Source organism: Melospiza melodia, chromosome 1 (genome assembly GCF_035770615.1).
Source record: "Melospiza melodia melodia isolate bMelMel2 chromosome 1, bMelMel2.pri, whole genome shotgun sequence".
NCBI lineage: Eukaryota > Metazoa > Chordata > Aves > Passeriformes > Passerellidae > Melospiza > Melospiza melodia.
The window spans coordinates 155,947,541-155,968,104 of record NC_086194.1 but is presented as its reverse complement, the minus strand read 5'-3'; the positions used below and the strand labels follow the sequence as shown (position 1 = coordinate 155,968,104).

Below are 20,564 nucleotides of genomic sequence, written 5' to 3'. Positions count from 1 at the left end.
GGAGCGCTGCAGGTCTCGTTATCAGCGCCCGAGGATCGGGGCGTCGCCGCCCCGTCGCCTTCAAATCGGGCGCAGCCGCCTCTCCCGCCCCATCCCGTCCCATCCCAGCCCGTCCTGTCCTGTCCCGTGCCGTGCCGGCAGGAGAGCAGAGCCATGCTGCACTGGGGATACGACGAGCACAACGGTAGGGAACAGCGGCCGGGGCCGAGCCGGGGCCGTCGGGGCGGGCAGCGGGGCCCGGCGGGCAGCGCTTGCCGCCGCCGGGCTCGGCAGCCCAGCGCCCTCGGGAGAGCTGGATGAGCTGAAATGCTCTGCAGCGTGAGAGCGAGCCGATTTTTGTCTCGGCTTTCTGCAAGGCAGGCGGCTGAGAGGTGTCCATGCGTGCGGCATTGCCTGCAGAGCCGGGCCGGGCTTGGCTCCGGGTCCGGTCTGTGGCGCTCCCGCTTGCGATTTCGTTCGCTCCTTCAGCTGAACAGTTGCGTGCACAGATCGAGTACGTGGCTGACAGCTGCACTGATCGGAACTGCTGTTCCAGCCGTGCTTTTCTGACTCCAGCTCTGTTCTGCTTGTACTACACGGTGGGAAATCCTAGTTACTTGACTGGGTTATTTAAATATATAACTATGCACCTAAGAGGAGATGCTTTTGGACTTTAGTTGTTCAGTGGTTTCCTTCATCTTGTCAGTCTTTGAAGTCCCAAGATGGGCTCATCTGCAGGCTTAAAGACTTGGCTCTGTTTTGCATCTTCAGTCATGCAAACGCTGCTCCAGTGTGCAGACGGTCTCACAAGTCATGCAAGTAGAAATAAAAGTGTTTTTGTAAATTGTAGGCTCAACTCTGATAAAATACGTGGAATATCTTATGTTGTCTGTACACAAAGAAATGAAATGCTGTGACAGCAAAGTGAGACAGCTATATATTTGCATATACTAATGCCTATAAGAATATGCTTTGTGCATATTCTTAGACTTTGTGCATATTACTTAGACTTTGGAATACTGCTTGTGCATAGAAAGTACTATCTTTCCTTCCTGGCCCTCATGTTCCATCTTTTCTGGATGGATTTACTTTTCCTGAAAAACTGGGTAGTGGTGGTGGATCACAGGGATGTTGCAATGATTGGGTGTGTTATCTGCTGTTGTGCAGTCTACCTTACCCCTCCCCTGAAGACGTAAATGGGTCTTGTTTTTCAATTTTTTTTCTCCATGAGTTTCTATGCTTTGAGCTTCACCTGCACTGCCCAGATAAGAAGTCCACTTTCCCTCCCTTATCCTGTCTCTTCTTGTTTGCTATTCTCAACTTACAGAGAGGGGAAGCGACCAGAATTTCTACTGGGGTGGCCCTGGACCGTGCTTGGGGCCCTGTCTCTCCTATAAAACTCTTTTTGCTGCCTGCCTGGTAACATATTTGAGGGGGAGTTTGCCTTTCACTCCTTTCTTGGAGCCCCAGAGCAGCTGTGGGGCGGATAGTTCCTCATCAGTCCACGCCCTTCACCACACCTTTCACAGGACATTAGAGGAGGGAGGCATGGATATCGAACACTTCAGTGCTCTTCCCTAGCATCAGTTTTATTTCTTAGCTTTTTCTCTTCTACTGCATTTATTTTACTGATTTTTCTTGTTATTATTGTTTGATTGAGTGGCAAGTGAAGGAAATTTCTCTGATTCTTGAAAATTTTGTTTGCCTTTGTGGTCCTGAAAATAGTTTCTCTGAAACTAAGATTACTTTTTGCAATTCAGACAGAAATAAAGCGAAATAAATTAAATGTGGTGCAGTTATATAGTGTGGTTGACTGCCTGAAGAGTTGAAAAGACATCTGTGTTCACTCTGAGTTCCGCAATTGCTACTCACTACAGTCACAACATAAATCATTATGTGCATAAAGTAAACGGGCAAATATTAAAACATACATGTCTGCATATATGAAATATCTATGTTTAAGGACATGGGCTCACTGTTAGGTAAAGAATTAAAAGATTTAGGTATTGACACTGACTGGACACCAGGTGCCTGCCAAAGCCACTGTATCACTCCTCAGCCGGACAGGGCAGAGAAAATAGACTGAAATGCTCAGAGGTTAAGTAACTCTCCAGTTACTTTCATAAGCAAAACAGACTTGACTTGGGGAAATTAGTTTTATTGGTTGCTTATCAAATCAGAGCCAGACAATGAGAAAACAAAACACCTTCCCTCCAACCCTCCCTTTATCCTCGGCCCAACTTCACTCCTTCACTCCATAGGATTTCTCTGTGTCCTCTCCTGCACCAGCTGTGGTCAGTTCATCACGTCTTGTCTCTGCCTCTCCTTTTTCTTCAGCAGCAGGACTATTCACACTCTGCCCCTGCTCCAGCATAGGGTCCCACCCATGGAAACAGCCTTCCATGAATTTCTCCAGTGTGAGGGCTTCCCACAGGCTGTAGTTTTTCGCAAACTGCTCCAGTGTGGATTCCCCAGGGGACCTCAAATCCTGTCAGCAAACCTGCTCCAGCCTGGGCTTCCAATGGGCTCCTGCCAGGAGCCTGTTCCAGTGTAGGCTGTCCATGAGGTCAAAACTTCCTTCAAGACACATCCACCTTCTCCAGTTGTGACCCTCCATGGGCTGCAGGTGGATCTCTGCTTCACTGTGCACCTCCATACAGGGCACAGTTGCCTTACCCTGGTCTTCACTATGGTGCAGGGAATCTGCTCTGGCTCTGGGACCACGTCCTCCCCTTCCTCATGGTGTCTGCAGAGCTGTTTCTCTCCCATATTCTCACTCCTCTCTTTCAGCTGCTGTTGCACAGTAACTTTTTCCCCTTCTTAAATCTGTTACCCAGGGGTGCTAGCGCTGTCCCTGACGGGCCCAGCCCTGTCCAGCAGCGGGTCCATCCTGGAGCAGCTGGCACTGGCCCTATTGGACACGGGGAAAGCTTCAGCAGCTTCTCACAGGAGCCACACCTGCAGCCTCCGTGCTACCAGTATCTTGTCACACACCCCTAACGCAGAAGTTCTCTTTACTTTGATTACTTTTACTTTGATGCACCTATTTCTGAAATAAATGAAGGCATTATTTTATTTCTGTGAAAACCTTGGCCTTTGCTTTCTTGCCACTTTTCTTATCTCACGGTTTTGATGTTGCTTATACATAGAGGCATAATACTGAAATCTTGAAGACTGGCTTCAGTGTGGTATCATGCATGCTTTTCACTGTTGCTCAAGGTTCCTATCAGGATGGGAATATTCTTGCCCCTTGAGTCCTTTTTTGTTTACATGTTTAGTTAAAAGGCAAATCAAAGAATGAGTAAAGTTGAAAGGGACCACAGTGGGAAAACAATTGACTTCAGTTTACTATTCATTTAATGAAATATATGGTAATTATTTACATGTATTGTCTGTTACAGCAAAAATTTCTCTTGATCTAGTTACTACAGTAATGCTGAGGCATTTTATAAATAAAAGGGATATTAATTCATAGAATCATTTAGATTGCAAATGACTTTTAAGATAATTCAGTTGAGCCATAACTCCTTATACTTTTTTTTCTGAGAATAATTACGTCATTTCAATATCTGCTTTTTAAAAGGTGCTTAATTTTACCCATAATGAATTTTCAATTGCTTTTGTTTGAGCTCATCTTCCTGTAACCTAATATGCAATTGTATTACTTGCAAACCTAAGTTTATAAATTTAAACACTCTGTGATTGACAAACTGGGCAATGGATTCTCTTTAGAAATAAATGATGTGGTGGGAAAGAGGGAAGAGACAATCTTGACTCCATGTTTCAGAAGGCTGATTTATAATTTTATTATATATATTATATGATATATATTAAAAAAAATGATACATTAACACTACTAAAAGAATAGAAGAAAGAATTTCATCAGAAGGCTAGCAAGGAAAAGGGAATGGAATGATAATAAAATCTTGGGACTGCTCACAGCCTCAACACAGGTGGCTGTCATTGGTCATCAAGTAACAATTTTACATGCTGGGTAACAACTCTCCAGATCACATTCCAAAGCAGCAAAACCTGGAGAAGCTGAAGCTTCTCAGCTTCTCAGGAGAAAAGATCCTGGCAAAAGGATTTTTCATAAAATATGTCTGCGACAAAATGAGGATATGATCCTGTCAAGGCCAGACCATTCTAAAATAATGAATTTTCTATATATAATAAACTGTGAAAAAAAACCAAACCCAAACCCCTTTTTACCTGTACATGCTCCATTTATGCGCGTATAGAGGCTCATTAGAATTCAGCTGTATCCTGTAGTGTGTTCACTAGGCTTGTCTCAAGTTGTCCTGTTGATGAAATTTTTAATATTTAGCTTTAGCTGGATAAAAACGCCGCACTGTGAGGTGCTATAGTGAGTTCTGTTTCCTGCCAAATTCCTAACTGCCTTCACTGTGAGACCTGTTTCATGAATTGGCCGTGTGCAATGCTGGTGAGTGGTATGTGCAGCAATAGTCTGACCTAAAAGTGTCAGACAATTCATTGCCTGTGGTAATGGTGTGTAAAATAAAGGCATGAAATCTTCAGAGCAGATGGTTCAGTTTTTAGTCATAAATCTCAGTCACAATAGCTTTGATTGTTAAGAGCTACTAGAAAATTGCCTCTAGCAAGAGAACATTTTCCCAACAACAGGAGAGGATTTCATAAGTTCAAAAATTGGTATATTAATCACTTTCATTCAGTAAAGGAAAAAATGAAAGGAGGTGAATTAATGAGTTATACTCCCTGAAAGTACATATTTAGAAAACTGAAGTGTACATTATTTTAATATGGAGGCATCTAATTCAGAAAAAAATTTTCACCCTGGAGATCCCGCTGGCTTAAATCTGATTATAGACATGTATTTGAGTATCTCTTTCAATAGTAATGGCTTTTTTTTTACAACAGTCATACACAAAGTTTGCATTGGGCTGGGATCTGTAGAAATGAATTGAGTCACAGTTTTCCTAGAGGGACAAAAGCATGGTAATTGTACTAGATTGCTAATAGATTACATAGAAAGTAATACTTGTTGATATAACCTAGTGGTATAAAATGGGCTGAAGTTTCTTGATACCTTCCTGTATGTTTTGAAAGGTCAGATGTCTGGTAGTTTGGTTACTGGTAGATGTTTAATCACCATAGCAAACCAGTATTTTGGTCATCTGAGCCAAGAACAAGTGCCAAAGCAACAATAATGTCATTTTAGAACTGAATATTGTATTACTGTTAAGTAATTAGGCAGTGACAGAATCACAGCCTTGGGTCCTCTTTTTGGCAACTTTGTATTATTTCTGAATACAAGTCATCCATATAATTTAATTAAAGTAACTACAGTTATTTCTGAGACAGAGCAATAGGAGATCAAGTAGTTAAGCACATAAATATATTTTTGGCTTTTCTCAGTTAAGGATTGTTAGAATTATTAAAATTAAGTAGCAATAAACTTTTTCTAGGAGTTCCAAATCATGGTAGTGAGGTATAAATTATGGAGTAGGGCTTCTTCAAATAAAATTTTGTGTTGCATCCCTAACTACAGGGTATTAGGATCAAAACACAATTAAAATTGTATTCTAAACTGTAAGTAGTTAGAATATTGAATAGCTTTGATGACCATTTGTGAACTGAGAGGAATTAAGTTTAAACAGTGTTATGTTTCAAACCAGTAGGATTTTTATCTTCTGCCTTAGAATCTATTTCTTTATTGAGTTTAGTTAATGAAGTAATTTAAAAAAGTACTTTTTTTAAAATCAGGACTGAAGGCCTTTGTCTTTGTTCTGAGGTTTAAGTCTTAGGCTATTCTTTAAAAGTTTTTCCCCCTTCTGTTTTTCAGTGCTGCTCAGAGGAGAATCATTCTCTGCCCAGGTGCTGTGTGAGCTGCAGCCCCCGGCGCTGTGGGCGCTTCCTCCTTGATTTACTGCCGGGGTGCATGGGTGCTTTTAGCACCTGTGAGTTTCACTTCTACTGAAGTCAAGGAAAGAAAAATACCTAACAGCTTTTGACGTTAGGCTATTAACCACTGCATCGTACGTTTTCGTCCTTTTTTGTCATCATTTTTATTTAAGTGCTAAGCCATGCAGAAAGACCCAAACCCAATTTTTGCACTGAGGTCAGTTATCTTCAGTATAGGGAGTTAGTTATGAGGATTTCCAGTGATGCAGATTTTATTTGACCAGGTTCTGATGCTCATATTAAGTATTTCAAATATCCAGTCTCTCAATTGATTTATTATGCTTTTTACCCATTATAAGCCTGGGGGAAAAACAAGTTCTGTGTTCTTCTTAATACTGAAAGATCGTTTGCCCTGCAGACTTTCACCTTTCTCTTTTTCCTTTCTTCTTTCCCCTTGCTGTCCCCTCCTTTCCATCCTAAACCTTATTTTCTGTCTTTATAGAATATATTCCCCAGGCTGTTCATATTTTTCTTTACCCTCTTATCCAAATATAGTTAAACAATGGCACATATACTCTAATTGTGAATTATTGGGAACTCTCTGATGCTTAGTAGGTAACAACAGATAACTCACACATCTTATCAGTGAAGATTTTCTTACTGTTTTAGGATGTTATTTGCTATTTTCTCATATCCATATTATTGATTTATTAACTTTTCAGGTTTGGCTGAAAAGTTGGCTTAGCCTGCTTGGAGAGAGGAAGGTTGAGATGACTGGTATTGATTAACAGTTTCTTTAGTCCTATAATTTCTACCTAAGTTGGGTCAATGGCTCTGTGTCTGGAAGACCTACTCTCATCAGCTGAAGGCAGTAGAAATACAAACCTCATGCAGGCACCACTGTCCTGAGTGTTCCTGTTATTTGATTTTGGCAGTGCTAAACTTGTGTGTGTGTGTGTGTGTGTGTGTGTGTGTGTGTGCCTGTGTGCATGGACACTTCATGATTAGAGGGTGGCAGTCTCTCTTCTTTGTGACAGCTGGTGTGCACAGTTGGTGGGCTGGGAGGAGATGATCAGAGGTGCAGCAGTATGTTTAGGTTCCAGGCACTGCCATCAGGCTCCAGGAACCACTCAGCATTTTTTGACATCTCTCCATCTCATTCAGAGTGATCAGTGCAAGATGTGTTCTCAGGTCTTTTGCAGTAAATGAATAAGGCATAAAAATTTCTGCCTAGAAAAGAGGCAATCCTTAAAGACACAATGAGACTTGATATTTGGCAAAAGTGGCATGTCAAAAAGTTATTGGGACATAGTGCCCATGGATACAGGATGCCTGATTTGAGTGAGCATTTGTTGTGTCTTGTGCATAGCTGAGTCTTACCTGGGAATAATTGTCTACATACTGTGGCCTTGTTTAAAGGTGCATGCAAGGTACGTGGAGGGGTCTGGAGAACAGCTATTGCAACATGATGAGCAAAAGTAGCTGAATGTTTTATCTGTGTTTTCCTGATGCATCCTTTTTGAATTTAAAAGATGCAGATGAGGACAATTCAAGTAGAGTTTTCTTTTATAACAATGAGGTTGCTGTCAGCAATTTAGACTTCTTCTCCAATGCATTGCAGGGCCTGCCCACTGGAAGGAGGTTTTTCCTGTCGCTAATGGAGACCGTCAGTCACCCATTGACATCAAAACTGAGGAAACCAAGTATGATCCCTCCCTCCGTCCTCTAAATCCCAGTTATGATCCAGCTTCTGCTAAAATCATCCTTAACAACGGGCACTCCACCAGTGTGGAGTTTGATGACACCGTCAACAAATCAGGTTTGTTCCTTTACTCTTGCGCTGTAACTTTCTCCACCAGTTCCTAAATAGAATGCCTACAGCCTGGACACGTCTCACTGCTGGGTGTGAACTCCTAATAAACAGTAAGGTTTTACTCCTCTGGATGAGAGATTCCTTTTTCCCTGCCTTTCAGCATGATGCAGAGTGGGAACATATTTGGACACAAGTTCGAGGTTGTGTTTCTCAGCAAGTGTTGGGATTCCCTACTTACAGGAATGGTTTGATCCACCCGCACCAGCTGGATAGTGCCAGCTCCCGGTTTGAACAGTGTTGTGCACAAGTTTTCAAATGCTGCTCTCTCTTTCTCACTGCAGATAAATCCTTTGTGTCTCATTACAGGTTCATTCCAACTGAATCACTCAAATCTCTTATGTGAATTTAGCTGCAGGTTTGGTTATATGTTTTCCCCCTTTTTATCACCTATACTCGGCCTTCTTATGACAATAAGAGCGAATACAGAACAAGTGAAATAGATCCCAAGTAATCCCTTTTCTTCTCTGAAAAGTATTATTGCCCAAGTCTTTTCCAGGAGTATGTAGCTTCCCTTTTTGCAAACAATAATTCTTATTTAGAAGTTCTCTGATGTATTATAGTCTTTGTAATGTTACTGCCTTCATCTTTGAAACCTTCTCTTGGATTTTGGGCAAGGTAGCATGCACCTCTTCAAGCTGTAGGAGTGCAGAATCTTCAAGCAATAAAATAATTTTGTGGCTGTGTGAGGCTTAGCTGAGGATTCAAGGCCATAGTGCTTTCATAAAAGCATCAAAGCCAGAGAGACACTAATTTTTTGATGACCCCTTAGTCCTGAGGACTTACTAGCTCATAGTGGCAAGAGGGAGAGACATAGATGAAGACAGCATCATGTTTTTGTTTCCTGAACAGTCTTAGGTTTAAACTTTCTGTCAACATTGGATGTTGCCTGAAAGCCACCAGCTGACCATCAATGATCAGTCTGACCTTGTGTCAGATGCTGCGGAACTTCCCAGAATTAATCTCTGCTTCGAGCCTAGTAGATGCTGGTGAACTAAAGCACATCTCTTAGAAAAATACACAATCTTGATTTCAAATTTTCCAGCGATGCTGAACCTACCACAGCCTTTGGTAAGTTGTTCTAATTGTTAATTACCCTCACAGTTTAAAAGAAAAAAAAGTTAATGAATGTGAATACACCAAGAACCTCTTCCACTCTCTTAACTCCTTTCATGAAGTGACAGGGCCTGAGCAATGTTTCCGTAGGCTTCTCCTGGTACCAAAGCAATGGTAATGCGATCCTCCTCTCACTGCTTTCCCCAGGTCGTATCTCCATGGATGTAGTTCATATTGTGTCAAAGCACTGACAGATGTTGATCAGATAATTAACAGATGGAATACCCAGTCTCCTTCACTAGACTCCATGTCTTCTATGCATGGACCAGATTCTTCAGTCCACAAACATAAATGGAGTAATTCACTATTTCCCCTAGTATTTGTCACTGACAAACTTTATCAGTATTGTTTTTGTTTTCTTTCAGGTCATTGCTCAAAAAATACTGAATTTTCTAGGGCCCAAATTTGGCTTCTGGGGCACCTCTGTGAAGTAAGAACTCCTGCCATGTGTTGGTTTCATGAAAACAAAATCAAATTAATTGGTACTAAATACATTAGCATCTCCTAATGCATTATTAACTGACTCCCATACGAACCATTTCCTCACTTTGGTCAACACTGGAACTGGGCTTTGAAGTCTGTAACTGTTTGTGTAAGTCTGTTTATGCTGTTTGGTACCACATTAGCTCCATTCTTTGAAATTGCTCTATTGATCTTCTTCCAATATTTTTAAAAATTCAAGATACTGATATTTGCCTTAAAAACTTCTGAGTACCCTCTTCCTTAATTACTGTTGAAATTAAATGGTTTTACCATTGCTGTGTGATGCAGCACAAATACATCAACAGGCCATTTTCCACAGTTTTCAGCATAAATATTTCATGCTGGTGCATTTCTACATAATAGTTTTTCCTCAGCCAGTTAGAACACTGATCTTTACACTTTTCTGGGATCATTTGCATCTAAGTTTACAGTCCTTAAAAGAAAGAATTTTAAACTGCCACTGCCCCATCTCCTCTGTTTGCTAAGTTTATAGGCTGTGTAAACGCATGTTTTTTGAGTTAAAGCTTTAAGGAAGTTAAATATTTTTCCCCAGAACAAACAGTCCCAGTTCTTTTTCATTATCCAAGCTACTTGTGTTAGCAAATAGGCAACTTAAAAATTCTTCTTTTATCTTTATTTGGTTGATTTTGTTCCTAAGAAAGTGTAGGTTTTGCACTAAACCTAGAAGAGAAAAAATTGCTATTGTCATCCCTTCTGCTCTTAATTTAAAAAAAGCATCTGGTTAAATCTCCCCTCATTTCCCCTTAAAATTTCTGTAATGAGCCAGTAAACTATTCCAGACTGAATCCCAAACAGTCAGAGGACATACAGAGCTGGGCGAGTGGAGTGATTTGTTTTGCTGTGAATAAGGAATCTCTCTGGGTACTGTAATTCACATTCCAGGCTCTGTGAGGAGATATTTTGATTCTAAGTCTGACAAGAAAATTGTGAGTGCTTGCAAAAGCAAAATAATGAAAAACCCACCCATATGCATGTTAGTTTGAATAGAACAGAACAGAATAGAAATAGAAATAAGGAGAGGAGAGGAGAGGAGAGGAGAGGAGAGGAGAGGAGAGGAGAGGAGAGGAGAGGAGAGGAGAGGAGAGGAGAGGAGAGGAGAGGAGAGGAGAGGAGAGGAGAGGAGAGGAGAGGAGAGGAGAGGAGAGGAGAGGAGAGGAGAGGAGAGGAGAGGAGAGGAGAGGAGAGGAGAGAATTCTTTCAGTTGGAAGGGACCTGCAATGATCGTGTTGTCCAACTGCCTGAGCAGTTCAGGGCTAACCAGAAGTTAAAGGATGTTGTTAAGGGCATTGTCCAAATGCCTCTTAAACTCTGATAAGCCTGGGGCTTTGACGGCCTTTCTAAGAAGCTTGTTCCAGTGTTTGACCATCATCATGGTAAAGAAATGCTTCCTAGCATCCAGTTTAAATCTTCCCTGGAACAGCTTTGAGCCTTACCCATGAGTCCTGTCACTGGATACTTGAGACAAGAGACCTGCAGCTCCCTCTCTGCTTGCCCTCCACAGAAGCAGAGAGCAGTGAGGATACCCCTCAGCCTCCTTTACTCAAAACTAGAAAAACCCAAAGTACATAGCTGGTCCTCATACGGTATGCTTTCCAGCCCTGGCTAATTGTCAGTAATGTTGCAGTTGTGTAATGCACATGTAGCATTGGCTTAATTTTATTTATGTTGATATAAACTCCTTTTCCTCAGACTTCAATCTGATATAACTGGATCTAGTTGCAAATGAAGGAAAGAGCCCTGAAAATTTAAGCTCCTCCTATTTTCCACCAAATTTCAAAGATTAAAATAAATTCTGTTGACATTAATTTTTTATGATCATGCTCCTTATTCATAAAACCTATATTTTGAGCTTAATTTCTTAGTGATTCTTTTGAATATAATCAAGAAAGGAAACTCTTGAGTGTTGAAAAATAGAAGTATTTTCCCACTCTCAGAGAAATATCCAACCTTGACAATAACAGCATACCCTTTAGTGGACCATAACCCACTAATCTGCCCATAAATGCAATTTTCATAGTCATATCCTCGACAGGTGAGGGTTTCTGTAGCACTTCCAAGAAATGGAAAGCCATCTGAGACAACTTATGAGCAGGAGCAGAGGAGTGTCCGAAGACTGAAGTCTGGTGTGAGGTTAGAGGATATGGATAGAGACTCCATTCTCTCAGTGAAGCCTTTTCCTCTGTTTGGATTTCTAGTGCTGACTGGGGGGCCACTCAGCGGGACCTACAGGCTGCGCCAGATCCACTTCCACTGGGGGTCCAATGATGAAGCTGGCTCTGAGCACACGGTGGATGGGATGAAGTATGCGGCAGAGGTAAGGCTTTACATGGAGTCATCTGTACCTCTAAGCTTGTGACTAGTTTTCCATTACAAGAGTAATGTTGCCCTTCCTCTTCCTGCTTTTCATCTTCACCTCATTTTATTGAAAAGTGGTCTTCCTGAAGTGTTGCTTGTTTGGTCCTTTCTCAAAGGAGAACCTCTTTGAAAGCTTTGCAGAGGATTAAAAAAGGAGTACAGAAGACAAGAGCTCGATAAGAGCGAGACTTAATGTTCAAGAGTTATTTTAAACTTTGTCTTTCATTGTTTCCTCCTTGGAGAATATTTTCAAAGTCATCTTCAATGACAAACCACAGAATTATTGGATTTGGGGCCTATGTATTGTAAAGTTTATGCAAGGCATAGGAATGTTGCATTTTGTCTTAGCAATGTGGTGGTTATGACTTTGAGAACCATGGTTTAATATCTGTGGGATGCCTGCTGTCTGTGGGGATTGTGCTTCAGTGGAGGTGGTGTGCCAAAGGGAGAAGTGCACCATCTGCTCTGGCATAGAGCATTCACTCCTGCTCTGTCTCCTTTGTATCTGAGTAATCTGCAGGAGGAAGTTCTCAGTATGACATTCCTCTTTGCAAATGGAAGTACCATGGAATATTTTCAGGAGATTGAGGTCTTTAAAAACATGTGATTCAGACAGTGTCAGAATTTTCTGGGGTTAAAAAGTAAAAAGTATAAAAATAAATGGCCAAATAAAAGGCATAATACTACAGAAGAAATAAATGTAATGTATGCACTGTGGTGTGATCAGATTTTACGGGAAATGCTATAAGAGATACTGGTCAGGAAAAAAAGATCGATTTTCTAACACTAATGGGGAAAAGTGACATTTGCAGTGTTTAAAGGCTTATGTTTTCCACAGGAACCAGGTGAGATGGAATATAAAGAATTAATAGAGGTGCTTTAAAACCATTAAGTACCAAACCCAAATTTCTAGCTGAGAAAATACATGTTTCCCATCTAAGAAACCAAATGGAAGGAGAAAATATCTCTGAATTTCTAGCCAGTCTAAAGGCCTTTCTGTTACCTGTTGGTTGGGTAACCCTCCACAAGAAGCTCTCTAGATGTCACTTTGGCTTTGGGATAAGAAACTCAGAATTAAAACCAAGGCTTCTGAATATTGTTCACACAAAAGAAAATACCTCAGAAGGAGACATGAAGATGTTTTCAGTGCTCACCTTTGTAAGGAAGATGTGCAAGGTTTGAAGAAAAAGCATTGGCTGAATTGAAGAAAGAATTCATGTACAGGTAAAGAAGACTGCAAGGTTTGCCCCTTAAGCCCTCCAGGAAGCAGAAGAGACCCATGGCTCCATTCTCTGTGACAACATACAGGCTGATCAAGGTCTCTTCACAAGCTGCAGTGACACCACGGTGGTAAGACAGGATATATTCCTTAGAGAAGTCACAAGCCATTGAGAACGTGTCTGTACCCAGAAGTGTTTCACACTCTGTTTAGGGGCTCTGGTTTTTGGTGGGTTACCTTCTGGGGGTTTTTTGGCAAAGCTATGAGGGAGTGGGAATTAGTAGCTGTGGGAATTTTCCTTTTTGCTCTTTGTTGGGTTGTTTTTGATGGTGTTTTTTTTTTTTTTTCCCAAGTCCACAATAAAGGTAATTTCTGACTGAGAGTATCTGTTTCCTTTTTGTGTATGAAAAAATGTAATTGCTTAAAAGTTGTTCAGCATAGGTTCTGTGAATTTATAATAGGGAGCAGTGCAGACACTGTGAACTCCAGGATATTAATGCACTTGAGAAAGGTTTAGTGGACTATGTTCTCCTCCTGGCTTAGTGTATAATATTCATAGCAACTTTCCTTCAAGGATTTCTGAAGCTGTGAGACAGCATGGGTGTCATCATAGCTGTACATGTATTATTATTGATGACAGTGGGATTCCTTACTTGCTGCAAGTAATGTTTCAGCACTTTAAAGCCCAAATGCTTAAAATATTGATGTCAAGTAAGACCAAGTAAGAGTTCCATTTTATAGATATGGAAAATTGAAACTTATAGAAGTTAAGCAAGAATTGATATTTAGAATAAAAGTCTTCATACTTCCAGGTCCGTATTTCAGCCATGCAGCCATGTTGCTTCATGTGGAAATCTTTTAAAGCAGATTTCAGTTTTCCTAAATTGTTCTTACTTTACTTGTCCTGTACGTGCTGTATTCCAAAAGGAAGTCCTTTTTTTATGGGTTTGTCCCAGTTTAAGTCATTCAATGAGTTGCTTTTCCTCATTCTTGAAGTTCAAAATCTGAAAAGATGGTCACCAATTTTAGAAAAGACAATCTCATGCCATGCTTCTGAGCATCTTTAACTAAAAATTATGTGTAATAAGATTTACTAATCCATTGAGGATTCGTGAAAGTAATTAATGTTTGTGAAATAGTCAGACCTAAGTGCTGTGTGAGTGTGCTCTCTCCAGTTTGGCAGCCAGACCATTGCTCAAGGCTGGAACAACCTGGAACTTCTTAGGAACCAGGAGCTCTCGTAATGAAGAGTGGTCAGGAATTAGGAAACCTAATTTTTAAACTTAAGTAGCATGGAAATAGACATCACAAGCTTTTCATCTTCCCTCCTGGCTGGGTGGTTTAAGCTTCTTAGGCAAATATCATGGGACACTTCCAGAATAATGCATGTTGGAAATGCAAATGCTCAAACCTGAGATAATCAAGCTGCTTGTAAGGGCATCACTACTAGTAGTCATAGAAAATAACATCTGAAAAGTGTCAAAAATGAAATGCCGATGTTCCCTTAAGCTAAACAAGGGAAAAGGGGTCAGTGCAAGTTTTATGTGTATTTGCCTATTTTCTAGCTATTTATGTGGATGATTAATGCTGCTGAAAGCTTGATTAAAGAAAAAGAGTAAAATAATAATGACATCCTCATGAATTCCAATCATTTTTTAAAATCAGCTGTACTAAAAATGGATTTTAAACCTCCAGTTATATAATCATTGGCTTTTTTTTGTCTTAACTTCTCAGTTCAAAATCTGGGGACCCAACAGCAATTTGATAGGCACTGTGGTATGCCGATTGCTACTAAATTTTTAATAATCTTAGCCACTGGAAATGCTTTTGCCGTTTGTGTGAACTACATATTTACTGATTTCATGAATTATCTGCATTTAGAACACTGAATGATTCTGCATACAAAAGAGTGAAATAGGGTGTCAAACCCAGTAAAGTTGTAATATTTATTTGCCACTACTTGAGTTCAGTGAGCGTTGATGCTGTCTGTGTCTTTTGCTTTCCAGCTTCATGTCGTCCATTGGAATGCAGAGAAGTATTCCAGTTTTGTTGAAGCAGCTTGTCAGTCAGATGGACTAGCAGTTATGGCTGTATTTCTGAAGGTAAGAAGAGAATGCTTCAGCCCTCATAATAAATCTGCGTTACAAGCCCAAAGAGATAACAGTGATGGTTTGTGTAAGCATCGCTAAAGAGAAACTTGTTTTATATTTATTTCCTTCGTAGTGTTTACCTGCCAATATAGAAAGCTGTGCTGCCTTTAAGAATAAAAATATCAGCTTAATAGATTTTTCAAGACAGTCAGACTCTTCAGTTTGCCTAGTCTGCAAGCCCAAACAACATTAGATGTGGAACTTTATTCAGCTGCCCCCATTTGGATCCCAGTAACTTGTTCTTGACTAACATGTTCAGTTAGGGGGATAGCTTGATTTAAATGGTTTTTTAATGGCTTGTTTCTAAGCTGGTCATTTCTTCTAGAAAATAATAATAACTAAATAATGCAGAGCCAGAAACTGGAGAATTTCCTAATAATTATTATATACCTTTTTGCCTTCTCTCCCTGTTCTAAGATTAGATTTGTGCAGCAGCTTCACTGAATTCTGTATGAAGAAGCAGATGGGGAATTCTCACAATCTATGGCAAAGGACAGGGCTTTGGTAAATTCTGTGGTTTCTGGTGGCTGACACAGCTTCCTGAGAACAGCTAGTACTGGTGCTGGCACAGTCAGAGAGCCATTCCGTGCCACAGTTGCAAAGAACTGCTTCAGCAGTTCAGTAATTCCATCTTTCCAGTTTGCATTACAATGACTCAAAGGAAGTGTCACTGGATTTCTTAGCACACAAATTCAGTTTGTAATGTTCTCATGTAAGAACATTGTTTTCAATGTTATAAGCAGTTTAAATTTCTGATGTCAGTCTGTAACTTTTAATGTCCCACATATTAAAACATGAAAGATAAATAATTTCTATACCCCTGTAGTGAAAAGTTTGTAATTCTTTTGTGGCTGAAGCAATTACTATGAGTAGCCAGAATACTATTAGCAAGGGACTGAATTTTCTTTATGACCAGTATTATTTCTAAGGACCAGCTAGTCACGGGTTTGTACAGCAGATGCATCAGATATTTCAGTCACTCCAGTTATATAAACTGTTTCATTATGCATTTGCTTTTTTATTAATTTTTATTGCTTTTCTCTGGAGCTCCAGTGTTTCTTTTTTCTTTGGTGTTAATAGATTGGTGAATGCAACCCTCAGCTGAACAAGATTACTGACCGCTTGGACACCATCAGAATCAAGGTGAGCAAGTGCTTCTAAAAGAATACTAGCTAATATTGGTAGTTGCTTTTGTTGGTCAGGTTTTTTATTTTTTGAAACCTGGCTGCTACTCCCTGTACCTTCATGTTTCCTTATCCCCAATGATTGATACCTGATTTGAGTCAGTTTATGTGCATTCTGTTTAAGTTGAAACTAAGTAGACAAAACATAGTTTTTACACAGCAAAAGATCAGAGGAAACAGCTAATTCCTCACAGAACCCAGTCTCTGATATATCTGTTGCTATGAAGATAGTAACAGGGGAAAAACATACTTTATGGAAAGCTATAAAAAAGATGAGGAAAATACTTCCTTCCTTGTTTTGCTGAGGTACAGGATGAGAAATAACCCATTGCTTGTGCAAGAGAAATTAGCCAGACTCCCAACATGATGTTCAGACAGACATCTGTGGTCTGGTGTCCAGTACAGGGGGAAACAGAAGTAATTCCTTGGAGGAGCGAGGAGGGAAGCTAGTGGCAGTAACCTGTGGGGTTACTCTGCCAGCCCCACAGAGACCATGTTGAAAGTCTAACATCTTTTGTCTTCTCCCCACCACTTCCATCTCATGGTCATCTGTAACTTAGGGGAGCCTGTTCTAACGTGACACCTCTCATGGTGTCCTGCTGGCATCAAGGAAAGTCACAGCAAAGCTGTCTCTGAGGTAAGACCTCATCAGAAGGGCGGTGATGAGGACCTCCTGTCATCACCCAAGATGCTGCCAGCCCACCTGATAGTGGAACAAGCTCTACCTCCTTTGGTGTTAGTTACCCTGGCCTCTTGCTTTTAAATAATATTGCCCTGGTATTTTTCTTTTATTTCTTTCCAGGGGAAAAAAGCACTATTCACAAACTTTGATCCCAGCTGTCTGCTTCCCACATCCCTGGACTACTGGACTTACTTTGGCTCTCTCACTGTTCCACCTCTTCTTGAGAGTGTCATCTGGATTGTTCTGAGAGAGCCCATAAGTGTTTGTTCTGAACAGGTATCATTGGATTTTTCACTGCTATAGAAGTGTTGCTTTTGTAAGAATGGAAATTGTAAATGCCACCCAATATTATGGGTGGCACTGCAGATGTTACAAGATTTTCAAAAGTCAAAATTTTTCTATCAAATTTATTCTGACTAGGTGCCTTTCTTGCTGTAACAGCTATTTATTATTAATTTTTAAAAAGAATCTGCATACACTAACAATTAAGAAACAAAAATAATTCATATGGAACCTAAAAAAAGAGTTCAGATGATGCTTAGAAATTCTGGAATTCCAGTTGATTTAATTATTTGTATATCCAGCTCAAACCTCGCCTTTGGCATTTTTATCTGGCAGACAAGTAGTAAATGTCTTCTTCCATTCTAAATACATATAACTTGATGAATTTATGTAGAGGGAATACTGTTGTGGTAAGTTGAAGTTTTAGGAAAGCTGTGATTCCACAAAAAAGGGTCTATTTGCAATTCTTGTAAAAGCCTCATGCTGTATCTTAACTTGGCAACAGTGACACCCAGCGGGCTGATCCTCTTAGGTGTAAGGTATTTCTGAGTAGAGAACACATAGCAGAAATGGTGACTTCAGTCTTTGCTATAAGTGTTAAGACAGTTCCCTGAATGGGTTGCTGGTTGGGAAACCTCAAATTTCTGTTTACAACTGATTGGAAGTAATTTATTTGCTCAATGTGTGTATTTTTCTCACCTATATCTCTTCCTTACTCCCCTCAATCTGGTTTTGTAAGGCTTGCTGCAACTGTTTGGATCTAGGATTGGAAACTTGTGTTAAGGTATCAACTTTCCAAAGATAAGCCATTTCTCAGGTTAAAAGCTTCCTATTTGGGCAAATCTGTAATAAATACATTCTAAAATGTGAAATGCTGCATACAAACAGCCATGTAACAGGCTCAGGAACATGGTGTGGGAAAGTGTCCAGTATAGTGATCCTTTATTAGTAATTTTTCATAAACTTTAGCTATATCTTACGTATTAAAGTAGAAATTGCTATATTCTTGTCAATATAAACATGCATGCAGCTAAAGTGTTTCCACTAATGTCCACCACTGTGATTGTTCAGTCAGCACCTGACTGATATTGTTCTACCATTTAATTTTATTCCTCAAGTTTGGATTTCTTTAGGGCTTTAGAGTTTACTACATACTTTTTGTCGCACTTTTCAGGTTGAAAGAAATTTAAAATAGATTTTAAGCTATTTAAAAACTTACAGGACTCTGAATACAAATGTTAGCTTCAGAATGGGGTGAAGCAAGGTAGCATTGATATTTTTTGCTCTTAATGTCATTATGATGCAATGTGCCATTACGACTAAATGCCGTATTATAATGGAATGGTTTTGGTACTGTCCTACCATTGGTAACCTAGGAGGGAAGTAAAGTGATATATAGAAATAGTAACTATTGTAAAGATTAGGAATTAAACAAAATTCTATACTTAGGTCAGAAATCATCCTCAGATTTCCCAAGGTTTAGACGTGGAGCTCTGATGGGGTTTCTGCTGAGAACAGCATATGCTGAGTTATGAGTAAGTGCTTGTCCTGGAAGTTATGAATAAGTTCTTCACAAGGGAAGAATTTAGAGTCTCTTTTGGTTTGAGTAAGTGCTAGTGGCAGAAGCTTTCTGTAGCACCACACCTGCAATTCCAGGTTAATTGTGAATATCCTCTTTGAAGAAGGAAACATATACAGAATGTTTGTATGATAAAGAAACATAATCTTATCTTTTGGCAAAAAGCATTTCAGAATCTCCAAACTATGAAATCCAGCTAAAACACCCCCTGGTTTAGATCAGGTTGTGGAAGACAAAGTGTGAATAAAGGAAACAAGTAATCCTTATACACAGTTTCATGTATTTTGGGATATTTTCTCAGTAGTAATCCCCCTTTTCATTTACAAGGATAGAAATGGTGAAATTGCCATTCCCCCATGACTTAATAAAATACAGTTCTGTTCTTTCAGGTGGAAAAAAGTTACAAATGTCTTTATTATTTACATGCTTTTTCATGAGTATTTGCATGAGGGTTTTCTGCTGAACCTGATGTGTCTTTTGGTTACAGCTGGCCAAATTCCGCAGCCTCCTGAGCACTGCTGAGGATGAGGTCGCCTGCTGCTTGCTGAGAAACTTCCGGCCTCCCCAGCCCCTGAGGGGACGAGAAGTCAGAAGGAATTGAAGGAGTAAATCCAGAGTAGGCTCCCTCTGAAACCAAAGACCAAATTCATTTTAATAGTTAATATACTTTGTGATGTTTAATTTCTTTTTGTGAGTTGTTTTTAACCAATAGGTGTTGTTTTGTCAGTGGTTTCCATGCAGTCATTTCTCACACATGTATGTCTGGAATTGTCACAGGTTCATTGATGTTAACAGGTCTGACTGGGTTTGAGTGCATTGTCTTGGAAGTACTGAGCCATCAGCATTGCATACACAGAGGTCACTGCTAAAAAAATGGTGAAGGAGTTGCCCAAATTTTGCCACCAAATTACTGAACAGGATCCTTGCTATTATTGACAATTTGGGATGTTCTGGGATTATTCCTCTGGTCTCTAACATAACATTTAGCTTCTGTATAAACCTCACATTGCAGTTCTCAAGGAAAAAAGTTCCAAGGATGATGTAATTTCATTGCTGACTTCTGCAATACTGTATTTACGTTCCTACAAAAAGTAGTAATGACTAGCAGCATTTAAGTAAGACAGATATTTATATGATCCTGTTATTCTGGCTGCTTCATAGCAGTAATCATGTAATGATTGATAGTTTTTTAAAAAGCAAATAGTAAAGGTTTTGTATATTGCAAGATTATGTCAGGTAGATTAGGTATTCCTGAATTTCACAATGTCACAAGATGAAATTGTCCTGAAACCTGAAAACTGCAAGGTGGAAGGGTATAGAGGGAGCTGTTTGTGCCTAAACCCAGTTTGTTGCACTTGGTGAAACATAAGGGATTATTACACTATATCCATGTAGCATCACACTTTTGCCCCTTAAAATCAAGAGGCAGGGGTAGCTGTTGTTCCAGACCATTGCACGCTGCAGTGTGACCCACATGCTGCTTACCTCTCATCTCACTGTGCAGCACAGTACTGCCCAGGTATAGAATGTGTCAAGGTGCTGGCTGATGTTCTGCTGTCATAGGTGAACTTCAGTGGTTGCACTTATATTCTAAGACCAAAGAGAATAGTCAGAGACAGCCAAAGAAATTGGAATCAAGTCAACATCTAATAAAAAGCTCAGCCCTTGGTAGCTATATGTTGAAACTTCTGTCTCTATAAGTTGACTTGAGCCAGTGTTTCTCTCAGGAGCCTTTTTTATCTGAATATAATTGGGGTTTTT

The 20,564-nt window shown here is 40.0% G+C and overlaps 1 protein-coding gene across 4 annotated transcripts; it reads left to right on the top strand.

The window, feature by feature from the left end:
• Window positions 1–80: 80 nt before the first annotated feature.
• Window positions 81–19,484, top strand: LOC134427279 (carbonic anhydrase 13-like). Of its 4 annotated transcripts, XM_063173021.1 has the most exons (8): window positions 81–184; window positions 7,484–7,681; window positions 9,405–9,440; window positions 11,548–11,666; window positions 14,933–15,028; window positions 16,157–16,219; window positions 17,063–17,218; window positions 19,291–19,484. In XM_063173021.1, exons 1-8 carry the CDS (start codon window positions 154–156, stop codon window positions 19,402–19,404), a joined length of 813 nt encoding a protein of 270 aa, XP_063029091.1. In that variant the 5' UTR covers window positions 81–153; the 3' UTR covers window positions 19,405–19,484. The 4 variants fall into 4 exon arrangements, with proteins under 4 accessions (XP_063029091.1, XP_063029066.1, XP_063029075.1 ...); XM_063172996.1 differs by lacking the exon at window positions 9,405–9,440; XM_063173012.1 differs by lacking the exon at window positions 81–184 and having other exon boundaries at window positions 7,598–7,681; window positions 8,042–9,440.
• Window positions 19,485–20,564: the final 1,080 nt, after the last annotated feature.

What these genes read in the sequence shown, in the direction of transcription:
- LOC134427279 (XM_063173021.1), top strand. Translation starts at nt 154, where the DNA reads ATGCTGCACTGGGGATACGACGAGCACAACG. An exon ending in TGAAGTCTGTAACTGTTTGT is followed by an intron (nt 9,441 to 11,547) that starts GTAAGTCTGTTT and finishes TTGGATTTCTAG; the next exon opens with TGCTGACTGGGGGGCCACTC. An exon ending in TAAGTGTTTGTTCTGAACAG is followed by an intron (nt 17,219 to 19,290) that starts GTATCATTGGAT and finishes TTTTGGTTACAG; the next exon opens with CTGGCCAAATTCCGCAGCCT.